The 22,472-nt window shown below is 37.0% G+C and overlaps 1 protein-coding gene across 2 annotated transcripts in view; it reads right to left on the bottom strand.

The window, feature by feature from the left end:
• Positions 1 to 22,472, bottom strand: part of LOC117408401 (netrin receptor UNC5C-like) — a 379,281-nt gene that overhangs the window by 65,131 nt on the left and 291,678 nt on the right. Inside the window, exons 8-9 of one of the 2 annotated variants that reach the window (XM_034013361.3) lie at positions 13,535 to 13,591; positions 652 to 834 (exon numbers count right to left, since the gene is read on the bottom strand). In XM_034013361.3, coding sequence (XP_033869252.3) covers positions 652 to 834; positions 13,535 to 13,591 — 240 coding nt within the window. The remainder of the gene's footprint in view (positions 1 to 651; positions 835 to 13,534; positions 13,592 to 22,472) is intronic. The other variant, XM_034013362.3, reaches the window with a different exon arrangement.

Raw genomic sequence — 22,472 nt, 5'->3', positions numbered from 1 at the left:
CACTTAGTACATATATATATATGTAACAAAAACACTGCTGCTATACCCTTGAGCAAGGTACTTTACCTAGATTACTCCAGTAAAAAAAAAAAGAAACTGTATAAATGGGTAATTATATGTAAAAAAATAATGTGATATCTGTATAATGTTAATTAATGTATAACGTGATACCTTGTAACAATTGTAAGTCTCCCTGGATAAGGGCGTTGGCTAAGAAATAAATAATAATAATAATTCAACAATTCTATTCCATTTGCGTTACATAAGGGATAAACAACGATAAAAATAAATAACTTTTTCGAGTGTCGTTATCGCCATTTACTTAGTGTTATGTTTGAAATATGCAATTCTATAATTAAATGATTGTTACATAATTAATAGGTATTCGCTTTTCTGTTCTATTGTTCACGACAATCCAACAGTTGTCTGTGGATTTACAGCACAAACTGTGGATTCGTTAATCAACAATATATCTGCCCCACACGTCCCTTCTCTTCAAAGCCACACAGCCACTTTTAGGAAGATTTGTAGAATTAATCAATCAAAAGATTAAAGGGTGACATTACATAAATGTTGTAATTACTAATAAACAATAACCCTGCTTTTCTCATTGACCAAGTTATTTTTAAAGCAAGCTGTATTTTAGTTTACCTTGTCTGCCAGTCTTGATGTTGACAGATTGGAAGCCACCAGAAGAGTCAATGATGTCCGATTCAAAGTCATGGTGGTTTTTGCGGTACACAAACAGAGCCACAATCACAGAAATAACCAGGCATACGATCACAGCGATGCCGATACCAACATATAGCGCCACATCATCAGTACTCGGAGCAGCTAATGGGAAAAAAGAGATTATATTTAACCAATTATGAAAACCCTATGGCCTATGGCAAGAACGTATCTGGTAATTAAGTCATTACAGCACAAATTGTCATACACTGAGGTTACAGAATAGGGTTGCAAGTCGGTTATGATCGGTTCATTTTTTATGAATTCTTTTAGCTGTTTTTGACCGAAATGAAAGTTCAAAACCAAAAGAAAAAAGAAAAAATGTCATTTGTTCAGCAAAGGGAATGGGACATACCATTAGAACATACATGTAGTACCAGTATTTAAAACAATAAAAAAATACTGCGACAAATAAGCTCAATACAGTGTTATTGCGTATCTTATACCAATGTATTGTACAATTAGACACAATGTAGAAATGATTAAATAATATATTAAGAGACATTAAACTAGTATTTATTATTTCCCTGGTACCCTCATTGCAGTCAGTTGAAATTAGGTCTGAGTAGAACTGCAGCTCATGGTTTTCAAAATTGCAGTTATTTATTCAACATGTTGGTTTCAAAGTGACTGAGATGTTTGGTAGCATTTTAAAATAGTTTGACGAGGAAACACTTATAATTTAAAATGTCACCTGGATTTATGTCAGCAAAAGCCTAAGGCTTAATCAAAATCAACTGACCTGTTCACAGAACTAATTTAAAGCAGCTTCTAGATATTTGTCCACAGTATCCCTTTCGTTTGTTTTGCAGCTTCATCCAGTTTACGCCGTATTCCAGTTTCAGATTTTTTTTTCTTTCAGTACTTTTGCATTTGGTTGTTTTAGAAAGTTTACATCATTTTTTTTGGATTAGGTCTTTACACAGAGTAATTTAACAGATGCAATACACTGAACAACTTTTGTTTAAAACTCAAACCTTCCAGCGTCAGCTTTTCACATCTTAGTATACATTTTTTAAACAAAAGGTTTAGGATAGGGTACACAGGCTTTGTGTATACCTGCTACTAGCAATACCAGTTCCAGCACGTTTCATCAACAAACTGTTTTAGAAACCTGAAAAACAGCCCTAGGCATCTAAACACCCTAACTAAGTATGAAGCCGTGGTTATCCGTACACAGGGCAGTCAGAATCAATCAGGTAAAAGTTGTCATAACGTTTGATTTATGTTACCATATTACAATTATTAAGGGATGTTAATATGAACCATCGACATGCAGCAAAGTGCTCAGACTGTCAATGCTTTCTTATTGTACAAAAAAAGTGGGTTCGGTTTTATCTTTTGGCGTCATCATCCAGTTTGGAATCTTTTATGCAAATGTTGCTTTTGGTATGGGAAAATCATATTATCCCTATTATAGAAACAAAGATTACACATTTTATTTTCAAGCTCATGTCATGAAACTAAGATTTTCATTATTTTATTTATTCATTCTTAAACCAGAAATTAACTAATTGAGTCAGCAGTGTTGTTTACAATAGTGTCTGGTGAGATGTACATCAACTGATACACAAATCACATAATAACCAACTCATACTTTCAAAACAATCAATTAGGGGTAGAAAATAGTTACACTGTGATAGTCCTTGGAGGTTAATCTTCACAGTCTATGATATTAAGTCGTGGTTATTTAGTCTACAGTTAATAGTTAACAGACGCAACTGGGTTACAGTAGTCCCTCACTAAACCGGACATGTCGGGAGACAAACAGGTTGTCTGAAATAACGAGGTGTCCGATTTAAAGAACAAAATCTCCCACACACATTTATAGTGCTCATTTTATTGTAAATGTATAAATCATTGCCCTTAAAGAGTAAATAGCGGGGATCCAACAAAAAATATAGCATTACACGTTCCCACGTGTTGCTACAACTGTTTAAATAACGTACCTGTAATTTTTCCTTTCATTGTTACCATCCTGACAACTTTTTACACTTATTCCTTTAAAGTTTGTTTCAAAACTTTTTTTTTTCAAAATGGCCACTCAATTGTAATTACTATAGTCCACATTTTGGGTTTCGAACCACTGGAGTCTATCGGTATTTCTGAAAGCTTCTCGCCCTTTTCCAACTGTTCGCTCACAGCTAGTTTAAACTCTAGATCATGTTTATATGTCCTCTTATAATCCTGTTCTTAATTTTAGCGATTTAGTAGCTACTTGTATCTGTTCTTCTGTTTATTTTTGTCCTGTCTTTGGTGTCAGTATAACAGCTGTTTTTTTTTTAGTGTGTCTTTTTGGATCATGTAATTCAGTGTCACACTAAATTGGATATTACTGGGGGACATATGTTGTGTCTAGCATAACAGTGTCTGTATTAGTGAGGGACTACTGTATTTATTTGTTGATACTACAAGATATTCTGGTCAAAACTGTTCAAGTAGGTCATTGTAACTGATTGCTGAGCATCCAACATTAGACCTTTTCAGTCAGAATGTTATTACATTTCTCAAATGAAATCTCAATTCCTTGATCTAAATTAGACTGCAATGTGATTTACATTCATGATGGTTAGGGTTACCCTCACACACCTTTACTCCAGTGAAAAAGTCAGATCTGGAATCTGATAAGGCCCTGACTTGATGCGTCTCTGAAGCTTAGCGTCCCAACACATGTGTGTCCTCATTAAGCAGAACAGCTAGAGAAAGACACTGTGCAGACCTTAATAGCCACAACATCAATGATATTCGATCACATGCTTTTACATAATACATAATCATAATGTTGCAACACAGTCTTAAACACTTTGTCAATTTCTTCAAGGTGATCTTCTAGTATCTAATGGTAATGTCTTTTAGGCAACTGATGATCTGTAAACAAAGGTACACAGGCCCATATTTATTTTATAATGAAGTTTAATAACTTGTTATGAATAGATCTCAATGCACAATTTGTTAACAGGCATGACATATTTCAAAATAGATAATCTAGGGACTTTCCCTCAAGGCATTAAAATAAATGATATAGTCTTTGATACAGAAAACCAGTGAAGTGGTAGGTATCCATCAATGACCTGTGCAGGAATCACAGAAAAGGGTAAAGCAATGAAATGCACAAACAGATAATTAACTGTTTTCTTAATTTTCTACACATTTTGACACATACAGTCCTACCTTAATTTTACATTTATCTTTGGAATGTTTACTAATATGAATGTTAAAATCAAAATATGAATCCATCTGTATCCATAAATAATAATACAGTATACATACAGTACCCTGCTATAAATGGTACATATATAGAGTACCTGGAGTTCAACGAAAAAAATTCAAACAGCTTCCTGCTTTAGTGCGCTTATATTAGACTGTAGAAACCTGCTGAGACATTGTTTCGTTTAAATTCCTTGACAATATGAATTTCTTTTTTTTATTAAACTTGTCAGGACTGTTTACATTTCTCATAGAAAGGGTACCCAAAGAATCACCAAAACTACAAGGTACATGTAGGTTTTAAATATTGTCTTAAAAACAGAAAACTATAATTAATTTTCTAATGGCAATAGTACCATCATGATGAAGGCTTTCCTGTTAGGGTGCTGACCTTGACTTTGTTGCCACCCTTCAGCCTGTTACAGTCAACTACCAAAAAGTAGAGCACTACAGCTATCAATGACGTCATTTGGATTGCAAATTGTGCTCCGTATCAAAGATGTTTCCAATTTTCGCTCATCCTTTGTATATGGGATAGTTGTTTGAGCATACTAAATAGAGCAAAAGGGAATTCCAGAAATCAGTTACTGAATTTTCCTATTATCTACAAAGATCAAGCAATGGGTTTGCGTTAGACATGATCTAAAAGACTGTATCAATAGTGAGTGCACACACTAATGAGCCAATTGCTTTCTACAGATTCAATTTGTTGCCCTCTTTTACTCAATTTAGAGCTAAGATGTTGCTCTTGCCTTGAAACCCCATCCTACTCTTGAAAATCTTGTCTCCAGCATCCAGTGTAGACATGTTATACAGGAGCCAGGCTGTATTTCAAAGGCTGTGTTTCAGATAAATGCATTTATATCATCCTATCAAGTTCTCTCTTGCATTCACTGTAGTTTTAAGGGCAGGCAGAGATGCTGCTCTTTGATTGGTCAATTACATGTTCCACAAATTGAAAAATCTCACATTATCACCAGGTCTGGAGCCTCATCACAAAATGCTAATAATTAATATCCACTAACAAAACAATAAAGGATATCAGGAAATTGAAGAAAACGGTGACTGTGTGTCCCTCTTCACCGGGTTGAAATAAAAATAATTTGGCATTTCAAATTGGGGAGAAAAATCAGAAAAATAATTGGGCATTCCAAATTAAAAAAAAAACAAAAAAACTGCAGAAGGGCACACTAATAAAAATCATTATCTAAATATCACAAATACACAGTGACTATATAAATATATTAACATAGCCAAAAGTCGGAGTCTCTGACGATATACGAGTACATTGTAACATTGGAACACGAGTCGCTATTGAAACAATCTTTATAAGTGAAACAAACTTTTGCTGGAAACAAGAGTTGTTTAAAATGGTCTGTGTAGGCTGCAAAAAAAGTAACAAGCAGACAAGATTGATTTTGTAAAAACAACCCTGAATGACATTGTGACAGGATGGCTGGGTGGTGACGTCAGGTCAGAAGCAGGAAGGAAACACACCAGTACTGCAGATCAAAGTAAATGACGCGGCGCGCCATTTTATTTTTAAATAACAAAAATAAATAAAAGGTTTAAACAAAAAACACTTGCTCACAGAGCGAAATAAAAAGGCTAAACAGAACAAAATCACGAACACAAACAACACGATCAGGCTGGGCAATAGCCTTCACTGATCCTTTACATTTTTCTTTTAGTTTCGTTTTCGCTCTCCTCGCTCTCACTCCGCTCCTCTCATACACTCACCCCGAACATGGAGAGCTGCAGGTTTATATACAGGTGACCATCTCCCGATTGGCAACAAATTAGTCACTTAAGTAATTCGGGAGATGGCCACCTTCTGCACAAGGTTTTTAATTACATCCATACTACTAAACAAAACAATAATAATAATAATAATAATGTTTTTCCAATATAGAGCAAGAGAACATTCAAAGAGGAGGTTAAATGTCTAAGAGATACAAATGGCAAAATCATAGACGAAGAAAAAAAAATAGCAAATATATTAAATGATTACTTTTCACAAGTTTTTGCAAAGGAGGATATGGGCAACATGCCCCACATGTCGACCTGTTCCTATCCAGTTTTAAATAACTTTAGCATAAGAGGCAGAAGTGTTAAAGGGACTAGGAGCTCTTAAAATAAACAAATCCCCTGGGCCGGATGAGATCCTCCCAATAGTGCTCTGTGCAGTGGCACAGCGGGCTAAGGTCGTGTGCTCTTCAAGAACGTCATGTTGCAAGTTCAAACCACTGTATTTTTTCAACCAAACAAGCAAGATGGGCTGAATGGACTCCTCTCGTTTGTAAACTTTCTTATGTTCTTATATTCTTACTCAAAGAAATGAAAGAAGTTATTTACAAACCACTAACCAAGATCATGCAACAGTCTCTTGACACAGGGACTGTACCGACAGACTGGAGAATTGCAAACATAATACCGATCCACAAAAAGGGTGACAAAACCCAACCAGGTAACTACAGACCAATAAGCCTGACTTCTATTATATGTAAACTTATGGAAACTATAATAAGATCCAAAATGGAAAATTACCTATATGGTAACAGTATCCTGGGAGATAGTCAGCATGGTTTTAGGAAAGGGAGATCATGTCTAACTAACCTGCTTGATTTTTTTGAGGATGCAACAGACAATGGATAATTGCAAAGCATACGTCATGGTTTATTTAGATTTCCAGAAAGCTTTTGACAAAGTCCTGCATAAAAGATTAATTCTGAAACTGAACGCAGTAGGGATTCAAGGGAGTGCATTAGGGAGTGGTTAACATGTAGAAAACAGAAAGTACTGATTAGAGGAGAAACCTCAAAATGGAGCGACGTAACCAGTGGTGTACCACAGGGATCAGTATTATGTCCTCTGCTATTCCTAATCTACATTAATGATTTAGATTCTGGTATAGTAAGCAAACTTGTTAAATTTGCAGACGATACAAAAATAGGAGGAGTGGCAAACACTGTTGCAGCAGCAAAGGTCATTCAAAATGATCTAGACAGCATTCAGAATTGGGCAGACACATGGCAAATTACATTTAATAGAGAAAAGTGTAAGGTACTGCACGCAGGCAATAAAAATGTGCATTCCAAAATCATATGGGAGATACTGAAATTGAAGAACGAATCTATGAAAAAGCCCTAGGAGTTTATGTTGACTCAGAAATGTCTTCATCTAGACAATGTGGGGAAGCTATAAAAAAGGCCAACAAGATGCTCGGATATATTGTGAGAAGTGTTGAATTTAAATCAAGGGAAGTAATGTTAAAACTTTTCAATGCATTAGTAAAACCTCACCTAGAATATTGTGTTCTGTTCTGGTCACCTCGTTACAAAAAGGATATTACTGCTCTAGAAAGAGTGCAAAGAAGAGCGACTAGAATTATCCTGGGTTTAAAAGGCACGTTTATGCAGACAGGCTAAAATAATTGAATCTATTCAAGTCTTGAACAAAGAAGACTACGCGGTGATCTGATTCAAGCATTCAAAATTCTAAAAGGTATTGACAATGTCGACCCAGGGGACTTTTTCAACCTGAAAAAAGAAACAAGGACCAGGGGTCACAAATGGAGATTAGATAAAGGGGCATTCAGAACAGAAAATAGGAGGCACTTTTTTACACAGAGAATTGTGAGGGTCTGGAACCAACTCCCCAGTAATGTTGTTGAAGCCGACACCCTGGGATCCTTCAAGAAGCTGCTTGAACAAGATGGGCCGAATGGTCTCCTCTCGTTTGTAAACTTTCTTATGTATGTTGACACATTAATTACAATAGCCAAATTCATCAAAGTGTCGGATCCAAAAATTGTTATTATAAATTGATTTAGAAAATATAATATGCAAAAATAAATAAATGGATTTAGAACAGTTTAAGAACTGTTTCTGATTCATCAAAGACGTGTTTCGTGTTTCCGACAACTGCATGATGTCATCCCATACTAAATTTGCATAATTTGCATATCATTGACTATAAAAGTCGGAAAATGGAAGTGATTCATCAAATGTTTTTTGAGTAAAGAAGGACCGTTTTCACAGTCGGAGTTAACACGACTTCTCAAATCTTCTAAACAGGAAGGAAGCATGGCTTTGCAGTGGTAGCACTGGCTAATGTAGTTTTAGAGAATGCCACTGCACAATCAGGTTGACAACAATCAGGCTCAACAAAGCAGCAAGACTGTGGTAAATCACATATTTGCTTTATGTGAAAATTGATCTTATTCAATAAAACATTCAGTTCTTGAGTTAAATTAAATGTGTTGTTATTTATTGAAGTATTCTTCACAGCGTGTTACATCTGCTTAATTGTAACATCGGACTCTTTACATGTCAAGCACTGCTGTATGTATATCATCAGCTCTTAAAACAGGATTGGTAGAGGACAGATGTAAGTTGTTTGTATCAAAATCAAAGTCTGGTCAAACTAGCTCAAATCATCTGTGCGTAATGGAGAGAAAGGTAAAGAAATAAAAATAAAAAGTTACTGTCCCGGTCTCCGCTACATATAGCTAAATAAAAGAAGAAAAAAATAAATTCTGTACGATAAATGATGTGCACAAATGCAATGGAAATACTTTCCGAGTGAATTTTATGAGCTAGCGTATACTTTTTTCAGTCATATGATGGTATTTACATGGTCAACACAGCACATCTCTACCGGGACAATGCGCGTAATTCAAACTTAATGACACATATCATATGTCAATCAAATCTACAGCTATGGCCAAAATTTTTGCATATCATTTTAGGATTGAGACATAATTTAGATATTTTATTTAACACAATTTAATCAAAGAAACTACAAAATTATCTCACAAAAGTCTACCAGAAGCCAAATACTAGAGAGTATTTCATGTTAGATTTTGAAATGTCACTTTTCAATTTTTGTCAGTTTTTCATTAAGTATATGGAAACTACAAAGCACTATGAAATTTAATATGTTAAAGTAACATTATTCAACAGGTTATATTGGACTTTATGAAGCAGCATTGGTTAATTCTGTAGGGTGCTGTAAAACTTTTGGCCATAGATGTAATTGCCCCCTATAATTATCCAAAAATACTAATTATTGAATCACCTATATTTTTTTGGTGAGATCAAAATAACATGTTGAGCAGCACCAGACACAGCAGTTATGGTAATTCAACTTAAATAACACATATCAATCATATGCACGGGTCGCATAGTCATGTTACATGACGGACACCTTACAAAATAGCTTACTGACCTCACTAGGACATGATCATTTATCCGTTAGTATTAAGTACATTCAATTATAATAAAATAAACACCTCAAAATGCGGTGACAGCATTACTGACACACCGTCTGATTTAAACCACACCATTTACTGTACTAGATTATCATTTTGTTAATTTTCCAAACAACTGAATATGGCCATAGGCGGCAGAAGGCCAGGGCTAACGGGGCTCAGCCCCCCCAAACGTACAGTAACTATTAAAAAAAAAAAATTACAAACTTTTCTAAATCCTTAACACAACAATTACTTTAACCCTTTGCGGTCCATTTATTCAGCGCGTGTCAGGCACGTCAGGTCCAATTTATTTTCACACGCGCAGTTTATTTTAGACGTGCTGTTTAAAAGTATTTTTACAGTAAAACAGGTTTAAAAGGCACTGCATATCAACAGGACACTCAGTACTGCATCTCCAGCACCGCCCCACCCCTTATTCGCTATATTTTTCAAATAACTTGTAATAGTACATACCGATAAATCATCTCTTGATCACTCGTTTTATCACCAAACTCCTCAATAATGCGATCCAAGTCGTTATTTTATTATTATAACATCTCAAAAAGCTCTGCAAATGTCTGTGATATTCTCTGAGCGCTGGATGCGGAAGCAGCTATCTTGTTTGTGTATGTCCGTGTTATCTATGTGGTGTCAAGTCTATCAGTATTCATGAGATACGCCCCTTTTTTTTCAGCTTCTCTCGGCTCCTGTCGGTCTCACTCGGCCATTGAATGGTTTTCTCGGCTTTTTCCAGAGAAAAAACGACTAGAGACCTGTTTTTTTGCTTCTTTTTGATGATGTCAGACAGGGTCCGACATTGGACCGGAAAGGGAGAATTGTGATATCGGACCAGGTCCGACATAGGACCGCAAAGGGTTAAACCCCATAACAAACTTGCAAGGTACTCAAAATCACCGTAGCCTTGCAGAGTGCACTGGCTTCCTTTACTGTGGATGGGGGTGGGACGCGGGTGACGGGTCTCATGATTTTTGACTTAATAACATAATGTATGCTGCGGTTTGAGATTGGTTTATTTCCTGTGCACAGTAGTATTGCGAGCGCGCAAAGTGGTGAAAATGTCAGCGGACATAAGGAATTTTTTTAAACGAAAACAGTCAAGTTCTACCACAGACGCAGACAATGAGGAAATTCAGCTGAAGCTAATTTCACAAACCGCCGGCTCAGAAAATACTGCTGTCAGTGTAGGAATCCCTCATCAACATGAAAAGGAAAAGATTGCCGACGAAGTACACACTGCAGATAAAAATGTAAGTCGTGCTGCTACTGCTGCTGGTGGTTTTGTGATTGATTTAAAATTTGGGGATCGATCGAGTGGGCCTGTACAGGTGAATATGGTTACTTTTGCCAAAAGTTCTTTCACCAAGCAAAATCGATCATTCTTATCGCCATTGTTAGATCAATATCCTTTTATTGAATACAGTGTACCTGCCGATGCTGTATTCTGCTATCCATCTAGAATTTTTTATTGCTCTTCTGAATACAAGGTAACACTTTCACGGAGAAGGGGTTGCGAGATTGGAAAAAGATCAATGAAAAGCTAAACAGTCACTCTACCTGCAAGGTAGAAAGAGTGTATGAGTAAGTGGAAAAATTACCAGGCCGCAAGTAAATCGGGCTCAGTTGTGTGTCACTTGTCAAACTCTTAAGATGACAGTTGAGGAAAACAGAGAATATGCTCAAAAAATTATCAATTTGCTACTTTATCTGTCACGCCAAGGACTGGTCTTTGATGGCCGGTATACAGACAGTTGGATTAAGCGCTATTCCTATAGTGGGCCAAGCATATGATGGGGCGAGCGTTATGTCCGGAAACACAAACGGAGTCCAGCAGAAAATTAGGAATGACCACCCAACAGCCATCTACACCCACAGTATGGCACACAAACTGAATCTTGTCCTTGTCAATGCTTGTAAGGTAAACAGAACCGTATCAGGATTTTTTTGCATCTTGGAGTCACTGTACTGTTTTTTTTTTTCTATGCCTGGGAACCATTCACTTTTCTGCAATGTACAGCACACACTTGGTGTAAAATCTGTTGAATTGACCAGTCTGAGGGAAACACGTTAGGCGTGCAGGTGGAGAAATGTCAAAGCAAGCAAGTCTAATTTGGAGGCTGTTATCCAATGCTTTACGGAGCTCTGGAAGTAACCAGAATTTTGTTGAGGCAAATGGATTGCTGCTCCAAATGCAAAAAACAGATTTCATTATCTGTCTCGTTGCCTTTGATACTCTGCTGTCATTCGCTCACAAGGCGCTGCAGTCTGAAAAGGCCTTGCTCTCCACAGCAGCAAAAGTGGTAACGAGCACTGCCACAACTTTGGAAAAAATGAAAAATGAACAAGCATGGAACGGCATCTGAGAGGATGTCCTGCTATACAGTGAACATGTAGGACTAATGATTGAGGCGACTATGTTGTGGATTCAAGCTGCGGAGTGAGAGAGCAGCTTCCCTCTGATCCACGAAATAACAGACACAAGTAGTACAAGCAACTCAAGAGGGGATTTCCCTTTAAAAGGGAAGAGGCTTAGACTTGTGTGTGGCTTACTGTAGTGCCAGACCGGTTGCTGTTTATTGTGTTGCTGTGAATAGGATCTGAGCGACAATCTATTTAATACAAAATTTACTTTTTATGATTATTTTATATTTTACAGCATTATGAATATTGCAATAAATGCATTGCGTTTAAATAGACGGATATAATTTGTATCAGCAAAAGAATAGCACAGTTGCAGCCAGTGTCTAAGCTATTAAGTTATAATCAGCCTCCCCAAATAATATTTTCTCCCACCGTCTATGAATATGGCTGCACATATTTTCTGCATTAGAGCCTCCAGATATTTCTGTTAGGTTCAAAAAACGAACATCAACCTTTTTTATTTGTTCGGATCAAAAAAATTTGTGAGATAACCATTTTTTAAGCTTGTGACATAATTACATACAGCTCTTTGTTTGCTAGAATCCAGTTTAATGGAAACCTAAGAAGAAAACAAGATTGCTAGAAATTTGTTTGTCTTGTTGATGGAAACATAGCTAGTGTCCTCATTGCATACAACGCAAACAGACTCAGAATCGTTCATTTTGCCATTTCAATATTCTTTGTGTGCTGCATACACTTTAGGGAGATGCTCTCACTGTTAGACACGACTCCACAATTCGGGATTTTTTTCATTAAAAAACTTCATAATATTTCATTGACCAGCCGTTGTATCGGTATGTTCGCTGCGCAGAGGCTTCCAGTAATTCAAACGTGTTGACATTACGTGTTTCTCCACTTTCTGTGCACTTTTTTAAACAATCCTGTGATTGTGACCTGCTTGAGCCTCAACTTCAAGTTTGATTTTCTTGTTGTTGTGTACTGCACTGTCAAGATGCCTGTCAATAGTACATTTTCTTAGATGATCCAAAGACACATTACAAGTTGAGCAAAACAGAATCCCACCTTCTGCATACAATGTCCCCTTTTCGTAGCTCTGAAAGCGATCTTATGTTGAAATAAATTTAGTTTTTTTTTATTTGTCAGCTGTCTACATTTTTTATGTTAATCATACTGCAAGCTAATAAATCAACACTATTTAAACAACCATTTTAAACTTCCCGTCTCTGACTCGCATGTTACGTCATTGCACAGTATAAGGAATTCACCAATCATGAAGCCAGTATTTGTTTGACCCCTGTGAAATCACTGCTTATTGATCTATATTTATTTGTAGATTGGTCCAGTACATTTGCATTGAACACATTGTTCCTTTCAGTTTGCTGCACTATCAACTACTTTCAGGTGTACGCAGCACCTATATTTCAAGTTGTAGCAATTTCACCAATAAAAGGATTATTAGTCCCTTCCTTATGCCAGTAGAGAATCTGCAGTGCATTCACTATTGTCGAATGGTAAAAAGATTAATTGTTTTTAGATGTGTGCCCATAATATAAAAAAATGGCAAAACTGTGTAAAAAAAAAAACATAGTGAATCGCTCTATTGATAATGAACAGGCTATGGAATGGAAGCTCCAGGATTCAGGCTCAGCTCTCTAATCTAGCTGTGTCTCCATATTGTATATGGCATTACTGTTGCAACAGGATAATAAGCACAGTAGGCAGAACAGTGTTCACCCTATGTTAGTTGACAAAATGAGAAAGCTAAAGTGAAGCTTTTAAATTGCTCTGTTGAATCAGTATTTTTCTGCTGATATGTTATTAGGTCCATGGAAAAATAAAGATTACATTTTGCTCTAAAATGGCATTAGTGTTAAAAGCAACATAAACATAAAAGTAAAATGAAAAGCACAATAATATAACAAAAAAGAAATCAACACAACTTACATGAAAATCCAAAGTCATTCTGTGCTTTCTGTTCAGTTGAAATCTGATAAAATAAACCTTTAAAAGAAAGAGGGAGGGGCAAAATGAAAATCAAATTAAAACGGGAACAAAGAAAAAGCATGAAAAACTACAAAATCTGGCTCAGAAACTCCCATTTCAAGGTTCTGACTCTGTAGAGAATAGAGATTTAGCATCTATCAGCTTCATTTTAGTGCTTCATTAAGAACTAATGGACAGGCAGATTGGATTTTGGAGCTAAAATGTCAGTAACTTTAAAAGCTTAAAACCCGTTCTTCCTATTTGATGTGAAACTCTAATGGATCTTTTATATTTCAACCGTCAAGGGTCATTAGCATATGGATACGCCAGTTTGCTTTGTCCCTGCCATATGTTCTAATTCCCCAGGCATGTCTTGTCAGGCTCTAACAATATTCTTATTAAATTACAGGGCCTGTCTGTGGATTTAATGGAGGAAAAAAAGAGCTGTCCAGCTCTGGTCACAGGTTAAATACCCAGCAGCAGGCAAGGGACAATCCCACAGGAATCTTGTTACTTGAAAAATGAATCCAATAAGAAGAAACAGGACTGGATCAATATTTCATCCCCCATCAAAATGAACCTATCAGGGTCTGTGTAAAGGGCACCTGGATTGAAAAGGGCAACGTTAGGTGTTACTAAAGTTAATAAAGTTTTAGAAAACAATATAAAGAGTGTTTTGTGTAGAGGAGGGAATTCAAACACCCAATCTTCCAGCATGAAATGCAAGGGCACAAATATAATCAAATTAGAACTATCAGTATCATGAAAAGTAGATCACAATGACCTACCATACAGCTGCTTTATGTACATGTTGAAATGTAAGTGACATACAGGTGGATGGACAGGTAAACAATGTTGTAACCAAGTTTTATCACAATTGGATAAGCATTTCTCTAGATATAAGTAAAACTCTGAAGTGCATGGTTGCCTGTACTATATCCCTGTCGCCAAGGACATAGATCCCCAAGCATGGATAAACATGGACATTTCTTTATGATAGATTCTAGATTACAAGATGGGCTGGAAGTAACAGAAATTGTCCTTTTTGTTCCTGTTTTGTTTTCATTTGTAAATAAAAGTGTGCATCTGTGCTTTAAACTACAGCTTCCTGCCTCTGAGTCTCCTTCCTGGAGGGAACCAGCCTTGTCCGCGATGCTACCCTTGCACACTGGAAAAAAGCACACTATTTAAGCAATAGAACCTGAAGGCAATGGCCTTTAACATAACGAGATAGTAAAGCACTCTTATGAGCATTCTATTGCTATTAGAAAATTGATATGTTACAAAAAAAACATTGAAAGTGTTTCTGTTTATTTTTTTCGTGATTTTATGCCGCACTAGTTTTTGTTGCTACTGAATACAAAAGTGTTCCCCGTTATTCCATGAAATGCAGTTTGCTCAGAATTCCATGTGTGCTCTGGAAGTTTCAGGCTTCAATATCCATAGCCCAGCGGTCATGTCCTGGGTATTTCCAATAGCTTAAATAATGCATCAAAGCTAATTTTTTTAAAAAAAAATCTACTTACATGGAGCAGTTCTACAGTTTAGGTACCTCGTAGACAAAAGCGATCATGGTTTGTGAACTGTTTGTAAAATAAATAAAAGTACCGGTAATGTTTTCTTTTTTAATTATTATTTGAGTGCAGGTTTGTGTATTTGTGTAAATTTCAGTATTTAAGCTATCGTTTATGTATTATTAGAAAAATAAAAACATTTCAGTAATTACAAATACGTAGTAGTCTATGTGTTAATGCTGTTCACAGTGTGTTCATAAAGTTTATTCAAAGCCTCTTCCTGGCTTTGTTAGAGAAGAGCGCACTGTGCCTGTGTTGTTACTGTGATATGCTGAAATAACATTTCTGAAAGTAATCAGACTGCATCCAGTTGTCTGATTTCTTCATCTCGTCATTCAAACCGGAGACTAGTTGCTATTGTGGTTACTGTATTGTCGCTGACATTTTCTAATTGCATACAGGGCTTCTGCCCTGTCACAATATGCCTGTACCATGATTCAGATTTCCAAACTACAACACAGATGTTTTATCTTTTTCCACATTTAAGCAATATGAATCATGGGAATGAGACTGTAAAAACCCAGCTTTAGGGACATGTAACATTGTCCAACAAGACATGCTTGTTTAAAATAGTTAGATGAGAACATCAGGAACATGTTCCATAATAAGGGCTCATGACAAGGAGCAATGTTAGAGAGAGTTTTTTTTTTAGCAATATCACTCTATATCAGAATAAGGCAGCTCTACCTATGTTACTGTCTTTGCTGATCATCATACTGTTTCATATCCCTGACCTGTTTGTACAGTGCAGCTCAGCCAGCTGTGATGTATTATTATATAAGGGAGTGGAATTAGAGTGGTGCAGTTTCAACTGCTTCCCTTGCCTATCAAAAGAATTATGTGAAGAAGGAAGAATAATTAGTGACTGATATCTCTGCTCTGTTCCAAGTATTCTCCTGACACACCTGCAAAAATAAAAAACACTTAATATTAACCCCTTTTTCCCCTTATTTTAGGATTTCCTGAAACCCATTTTTGATGGTCTGTGTAACTACTGAATTAAAGCACAGAGCAAAAGTATACCACATGAGCATAAAAAGTGGGGTCTTCATACAGCATCACTGGGTTTAAAGACCATAAAATAAAGGCTTGCCGTAGTTCTAGGGGCTCAGCTCAGCTCACTACCCATTGGTTCTTTAATCTATATAGTCCAGGCTCACCTTCCAATACTTGTTCTGCAAGTCTTTCTTCTGAGTAGGTCGAAAATTGCTACTGAACTGTAATCATGGATAATCTATGCGAGTGAGGCGACAGCGTGGGAGAAGTACAGCGCAGTTTGAAGCAGAAAGGAGAAATTATATCTTTAAATTAAATTTTGAATTGCTTTAAATCAGAAAACATTGCAGCTTAAAGTCTAACAGCTGCATGTATTTTTCTGATAACAAGCTGAAACTTTGAGCAGCTGATTCAAATTCCACGCCGTTCTGAGACACAAAAGGCAGCCAGTGTTCAGAGCGACAGCGAGTGAGGCGACAGCGTGGAAGAAGTACGAGGGGACAAGTACAGCGCAGTTAGAAGCAATTTGAAAGCAGGTTGACAGCTGCAGAAGCTAAATTGAACTTCCCCCCAAAAAATAAATAAATAAATAAATAAAACATGGTCTTCAAGCCAGTAATCTGTGACAACTGCATGATGTGGGAAATCCGAGAAAAACCAACAGAGCTCAACCAAGTTTGTATAAAGTGCTGCACGATCCAGGACTTGCATCAACGAGTAAGTCTGTTAGAAAACGAGCAACAGGAGCTTGAGGAGCTGACACACCCACAATTCATGGAAGTCTGCACCCCTAGTAGACTGAAAGCCACCGGGGAGATGGAAGAGAGTCAAAACAGCTGGGTTCAGATAGGCAGAAGCAGGGAAAAAAAGAAACTTCGTCAAACACAACCACCAGAAATCCAAACATCCAACAAATTTGAGCCACTTCAACATTTATATGACCAAAACCAACATCAAGACAATGAAAGGAACAACATCCAGGACCCTATAAACAGTGCTGGCCAGGCAGCAAAAAGAAGGGAGGTCATGATTGTTGGGGACTCCATATTGAGAAACACAGCAAGTTCACTTTGCAGTTTGGACCCCATTACTACAACAGTGTGCTGCCTTCCAGGAGCCTCAGTCAAGCACATCACTGAGAACGTGGACAGGCTCCTAGAACGAACAGGAGACGACCCGGTAGTAGTCGTCCACATCGGTACAAACAACACTGGAAGAGACAGGCCAAGATCCCTGCAAAACAAATTGAGAGAGCTAGGAAGGAAATTAAAAGACAAGACCAAAACTGTGGTATTTTCTGGGATACTGCCGGCACCATGCAAGGACCATATGGACAGCTGGAAATACAAAATCAAAATGCATGGCTGAAATCATGGTGCACACAGGAAGGCTTCACCTTTAGAACATAAGAAAGTTTACAAACGAGAGGAGGCCATTCAGCCCATCTTGCTCGTTTGGTTGTTAGTAGCTTATTGATCCCAGAATCTCATCAAGCAGCTTCTTGAAGGATCCCAGGGTGTCAGCTTCAACTACATTACTGGGGAGTTGGTTCCAGACCCTCACAATTCTCCGTGTAAAAAAGTGCCTCCTATTTTCTGTTCTGAATGCCCCTTTATCTAATCTCCATTTATGACCCCTGGTCCTTTTTTCTTTCTTCAAGTAAAAGAAGTCCCCCGGGTTGACATTGTCTATACCTTTCAGGATTTTGAATGTTTGAATCAGATCGCCGCGTAGTCTTCTTTGTTCAAGACTGAATAGATTCAATTCTTTTAGCCTGTCTGCATACGACATGCCTTTTAAACCGGGGATAATTCTGGTTGCTCTTCTTTGCACTCTTTCTAGAGCAGCAATATCCTTTTTGTAACGAGGTGACCAGAACTGAACACAATATTCTAGGTGAGGTCTTACTAATGCATTGTAGAGTTTTAACATTACTTCCCTTGATTTAAAATCAACACTTCTCACAATATATCCAAGCATCTTGTTAGCCTTTTTTATAGCTTCCCCACATTGTCTAGATGAAGACATTTCTGAGTCAACATAAACTCCTAGGTCTTTTTCATAGTTCCCTTCTTCAATTTCACTATCTCCCATATGATATTTATAATGCACATTTTTATTGCCCGCATGCAATACTTTACACTTTTCTCTATTAAATTTCATTTGCCATGTGTCTGCCCAATTTTGAATGCTGTCTAGATCATTTTGAATGACCTTTGCTGCTTCAACAGTGTCTGCCACTCCTCCTATTTTTGTGTCGTCTGCAAATTTAACGAGTTTGCTTACTATATCAGAGTCTAAATCATTAATGTAGATTAGGAATAGCAGAGGACCTAATACTGATCCCTGTGGTACACCACTGGTTACCTCACTCCATTTTGAGGTTTCTCCTCTAATCAGTACTTTCTGTTTTCTACCTGTTAACCACTCCCTAATCCATGTGCATGCATTTCCTTGAATCCCTACTGCGTTCAGTTTGAGAATTAATCTTTTATGCGGGACTTTGTCAAAAGCTTTCTGGAAATCTAAATAAACCATGTCGTATGCTTTGCAGTTATCCATTTTCAATGTTGCATCCTCAAAAAAGTCAAGTAGGTTAGTTAGACATGATTTCCCTTTCCTAAAACCATGCTGGCTGTCTCCCAGGATATTGTTACCATATAGATAATTTTCCATTTTGGATCTTATTATAGTTTCCATAAGTTTACATATAATAGAAGTCAGGCTTATTGGTCTGTAGTTACCAGGTTCGGTTTTGTCTCCCTTTTTGTGGATCGGTATTACGTTTGCTATTTTCCAGTCTGTTGGTACAACCCCTGTGTCAAGAGACTGTTGCATGATCTTGGTTAGCGGTTTGTAAATAACTTCTTTCATTTCTTTGAGTACTATTGGGAGGATCTCATCTGGCCCAGGGGATTTGTTTATTTTAAGAGCTCCTAGTCCCTTTAACACTTCTGCCTCTGTTATGCTAAAGTTATTTAAAATTGGATAGGAACAAGTCGACATGTGGGGCATGTTGTCCGTGTCCTCCTTTGTAAAAACCTGTGAAAAGTAATCATTTAATATATTTGCTATTTTTTTTCTTCATCTATGATTTTGCCATTTGTGTCTCTTAGACATTTAACCTCCTCTTTGAATGTTCTCTTGCTGTTATAATATTGGAAAAACATTTTGGAATTGGGTTTTAGCCCCCTTAGCAATATTGATTTCTATCTCTCTCTTGGCCTTTCTAACTTCCTTTTTGACTTGTGTTTGCAGTTCCAAGTACTCTTTCTGTGTGCTTTGTTTTTGGTCCCTTTTAAATGCTCTTGAAGTGCCTTTTTTCGCGGAATATTTTTTTTAATTGATCTATTAAACCATTTTGGCCATTTTGTTTTAGATTTAGATTTGTCTACTTTTGGGATGTAATTGTTTTGTGCCTCTCGTACTACATTTTTAAAAAACAGCCACCCTTTTTCTGTGGATGTTTTCTCTATTTTACTCCAATCTACTTCTGTTAGTCTCTGTTTCATACCTTTGTAGTTTGCTTTTCTAAAATTGTAAACCTTAGCTTTAGTCATTACTTTTGGGGTTTTAAAAAATATTTCAAATGAGACCATGTTGTGGTCTGAGTTTGCCAATGGCTCTCTGACCTCTGTTTTAGTTATTCTGTCTTCATTATTTGAAAAGACTAAGTCAAGGCATGCCTCCCCTCTAGTCGGTGCCTTGACAAATTGCGTTAGGAAGCAGTCATTTGTCATTTCCACCATTTCAATTTCGTCCGTCGTGCCCCCCATCATTTTTTCCCATTTTATACAGGGGAAGTTGAAATCCCCCATTAGTATGGCTTCTCCTTTTCTACACGCATTTCGAATGTCATTGTATAACAGATTATTTTGCTCAGCGTCTGAATTTGGCGGTCTATAGCATGCTCCTATTATTATGCCCTTTGAATTTGTGTCCATTTTTCTGACCCATATTGATTCGGCATTGTTTTCTTTGTCCTGATTTAACACCTGGGCTTCAAGGCTATTTCTTATGTATAGCGCTACCCCTCCGCCTCTTCTGTCCTGCCTGTCTTTCCTATACAGTGTGTACCCACTAATATTATATTCGTCTCCATCACTCTCAGACAACCAAGTTTCTGTAACACCTATCACATCGTAGTTGCTTGTTAGTGCAGTAGCTTCAAGTTCTAACATTTTGTTTCTGAGACTTCTAGCATTAAGATAAATACATTTAATAGTGGTCTTACCTGAGTTGTTACTCTTGTTTTGATGTAGTCTCCCTTCTGTTTTTTTGTTTTCTTCCTTTGCCGAGCAAAATAATCTGTTATACAGTGACATTAGAAATGCGTGTAGAAAAGGAGAAGCCATACTAATGGGGGATTTCAACTTCCCCCATATAAAATGGGAGATCCCGGTGGGGAGCACGACGGACGAAATTGAAATGGTGGAAATGACAAATGACTGCTTCCTAATGCAATTTGTCAAGGCACCGACTAGAGGGGATGCATGCCTTGATTTAGTCTTTTCAAATAACGAAGACAGAATAACTAAAACAGAGGTCAGAGAGCCATTGGCAAACTCAGACCACAACATGGTCTCATTTGAAGTGTTTTTTAAAACCCCAAAAGTAATGACCAAAGCTAAGGTTTACAATTTTAGAAAAGCAAACTATGAAGGTATGAAACAGAGACTAACAGAAGTAGATTGGAGTAAAATAGAGAATACATCCACAGAAAAAGGATGGCTGTTTTTTAAAAATGTAGTACTAGAGGCGCAAAACAATTACATCCCAAAAGTAGACAAATCTAAATCTAAAACAAAATGGCCAAAATGGTTTAAAAGATCAATTAAAAAAATATTCAGCGAAAAAAGGCACTTTACAGAGCGTTTAAAAGGGACACAGAAAGAGTACTTGGAACTGCAAACACAAGTCAAAAAGGAAATTAGAAAGGCCAAGAGAGAGATAGAAATCAATATTGCTAAGGGGGCTAAAACCAATTCCAAAATGTTTTCCAAATATTATAACAGCAAGAGAACATTCAAAGATGAGGTTAAATGTCTAAGAGATACAAATGGCAAAATCATAGATGAAGAAAAAAAAAATAGCAAATATATTAAATGATTACTTTTCACAGGTTTTTACAAAGGAGGACACGGACAACATGCCCCACATGTCGACCTGTTACTATCCAATTTTAAATAACTTTAGATAACAGAGGCAGAAGTGTTAAAGGGACTAGGAGCTCTTAAAATAAACAAATCCCCTGGGCCGGATGGGATCCTCCCAATAGTACTCAAAGAAATGAAATAAGTTATTTACAAACCGCTAACCAAGATCATGCAACAGTCTCTTGACACAGGGGTTGTACTGACACACTGGAAAATTGCAAACGTAATACTGATCCACAAAAAGGGAGACAAAACCGAACCAGGTAACTACAGACCAATAAGCCTGACTTCTATTATATGTAAACTTATAGAAACTATAATAAGATCTAAAATGGAAAATTACCTATATGGTAACAATATCCTGGGAGACAGTCAGCATGGTTTTAGGAAAGGGAGATTGTGTCTAACTAACCTGCTTGACTTTTTTGAGGATGCAACATTGACAATGGGTAATTGCAAAGCATACTACATGGTTTATTTAGATTTCCAGAAAGCTTTTGACAAAGTCCCACATAAAAGATTAATTCTCAAACTGAACGCAGTAGGGATTCAAGGAAATGCATGCACATGGATTAGGGAGTGGTTAACAGGTAGAAAACAGAAAGTACTGATTAGAGGAGAAACCTCAAAATGGAGTGAGGTAACCAGTGGTGTACCACATGGATCAGTATTAGGTCCTCTGCTATTCCTAATCTACATTAATGATTTAGATTCTGGTATAGTAAGCAAACTTGTTAAATTTGCAGACAACACAAAAATAGGAGGAGTGGCAAACACTGCTGCAGCAGCAAAGGTCATTCAAAATGATCTAGACAGCATTCAGAACTGGGCAGACACATGGCAAATGAAATTTAAAGTGTCAAGTATTGCATGCAGGCAATAAAAATGTGCATTATAAATATCATATGATACTGAAATTGAAGAAGGGAACTATGAAAAAGACCTAGGAGTTTATGTCTTCATCTAGACAATGTGGGGAAGCTATAAAAAATGCCAACAAGATGCTCGGATATATTGTGAGAAGTGTTGAATTTAAATCAAGGGAAGTAATGTTAAAACTTTACAATGCATTAGTAAGACCTCACCTAGAATATTGTGTTCAGTTCTGGTCACCTCGTTACAAAAAGGATATTGCTGCTCTAGAAAGAGTGCAAAGAACAGCAACCAGAATTA

This window comes from Acipenser ruthenus, chromosome 2, assembly GCF_902713425.1.
Source record: "Acipenser ruthenus chromosome 2, fAciRut3.2 maternal haplotype, whole genome shotgun sequence".
NCBI classification, from domain to species: domain Eukaryota; kingdom Metazoa; phylum Chordata; class Actinopteri; order Acipenseriformes; family Acipenseridae; genus Acipenser; species Acipenser ruthenus.
This window is presented reverse-complemented; position numbering and strand designations above follow the sequence as displayed.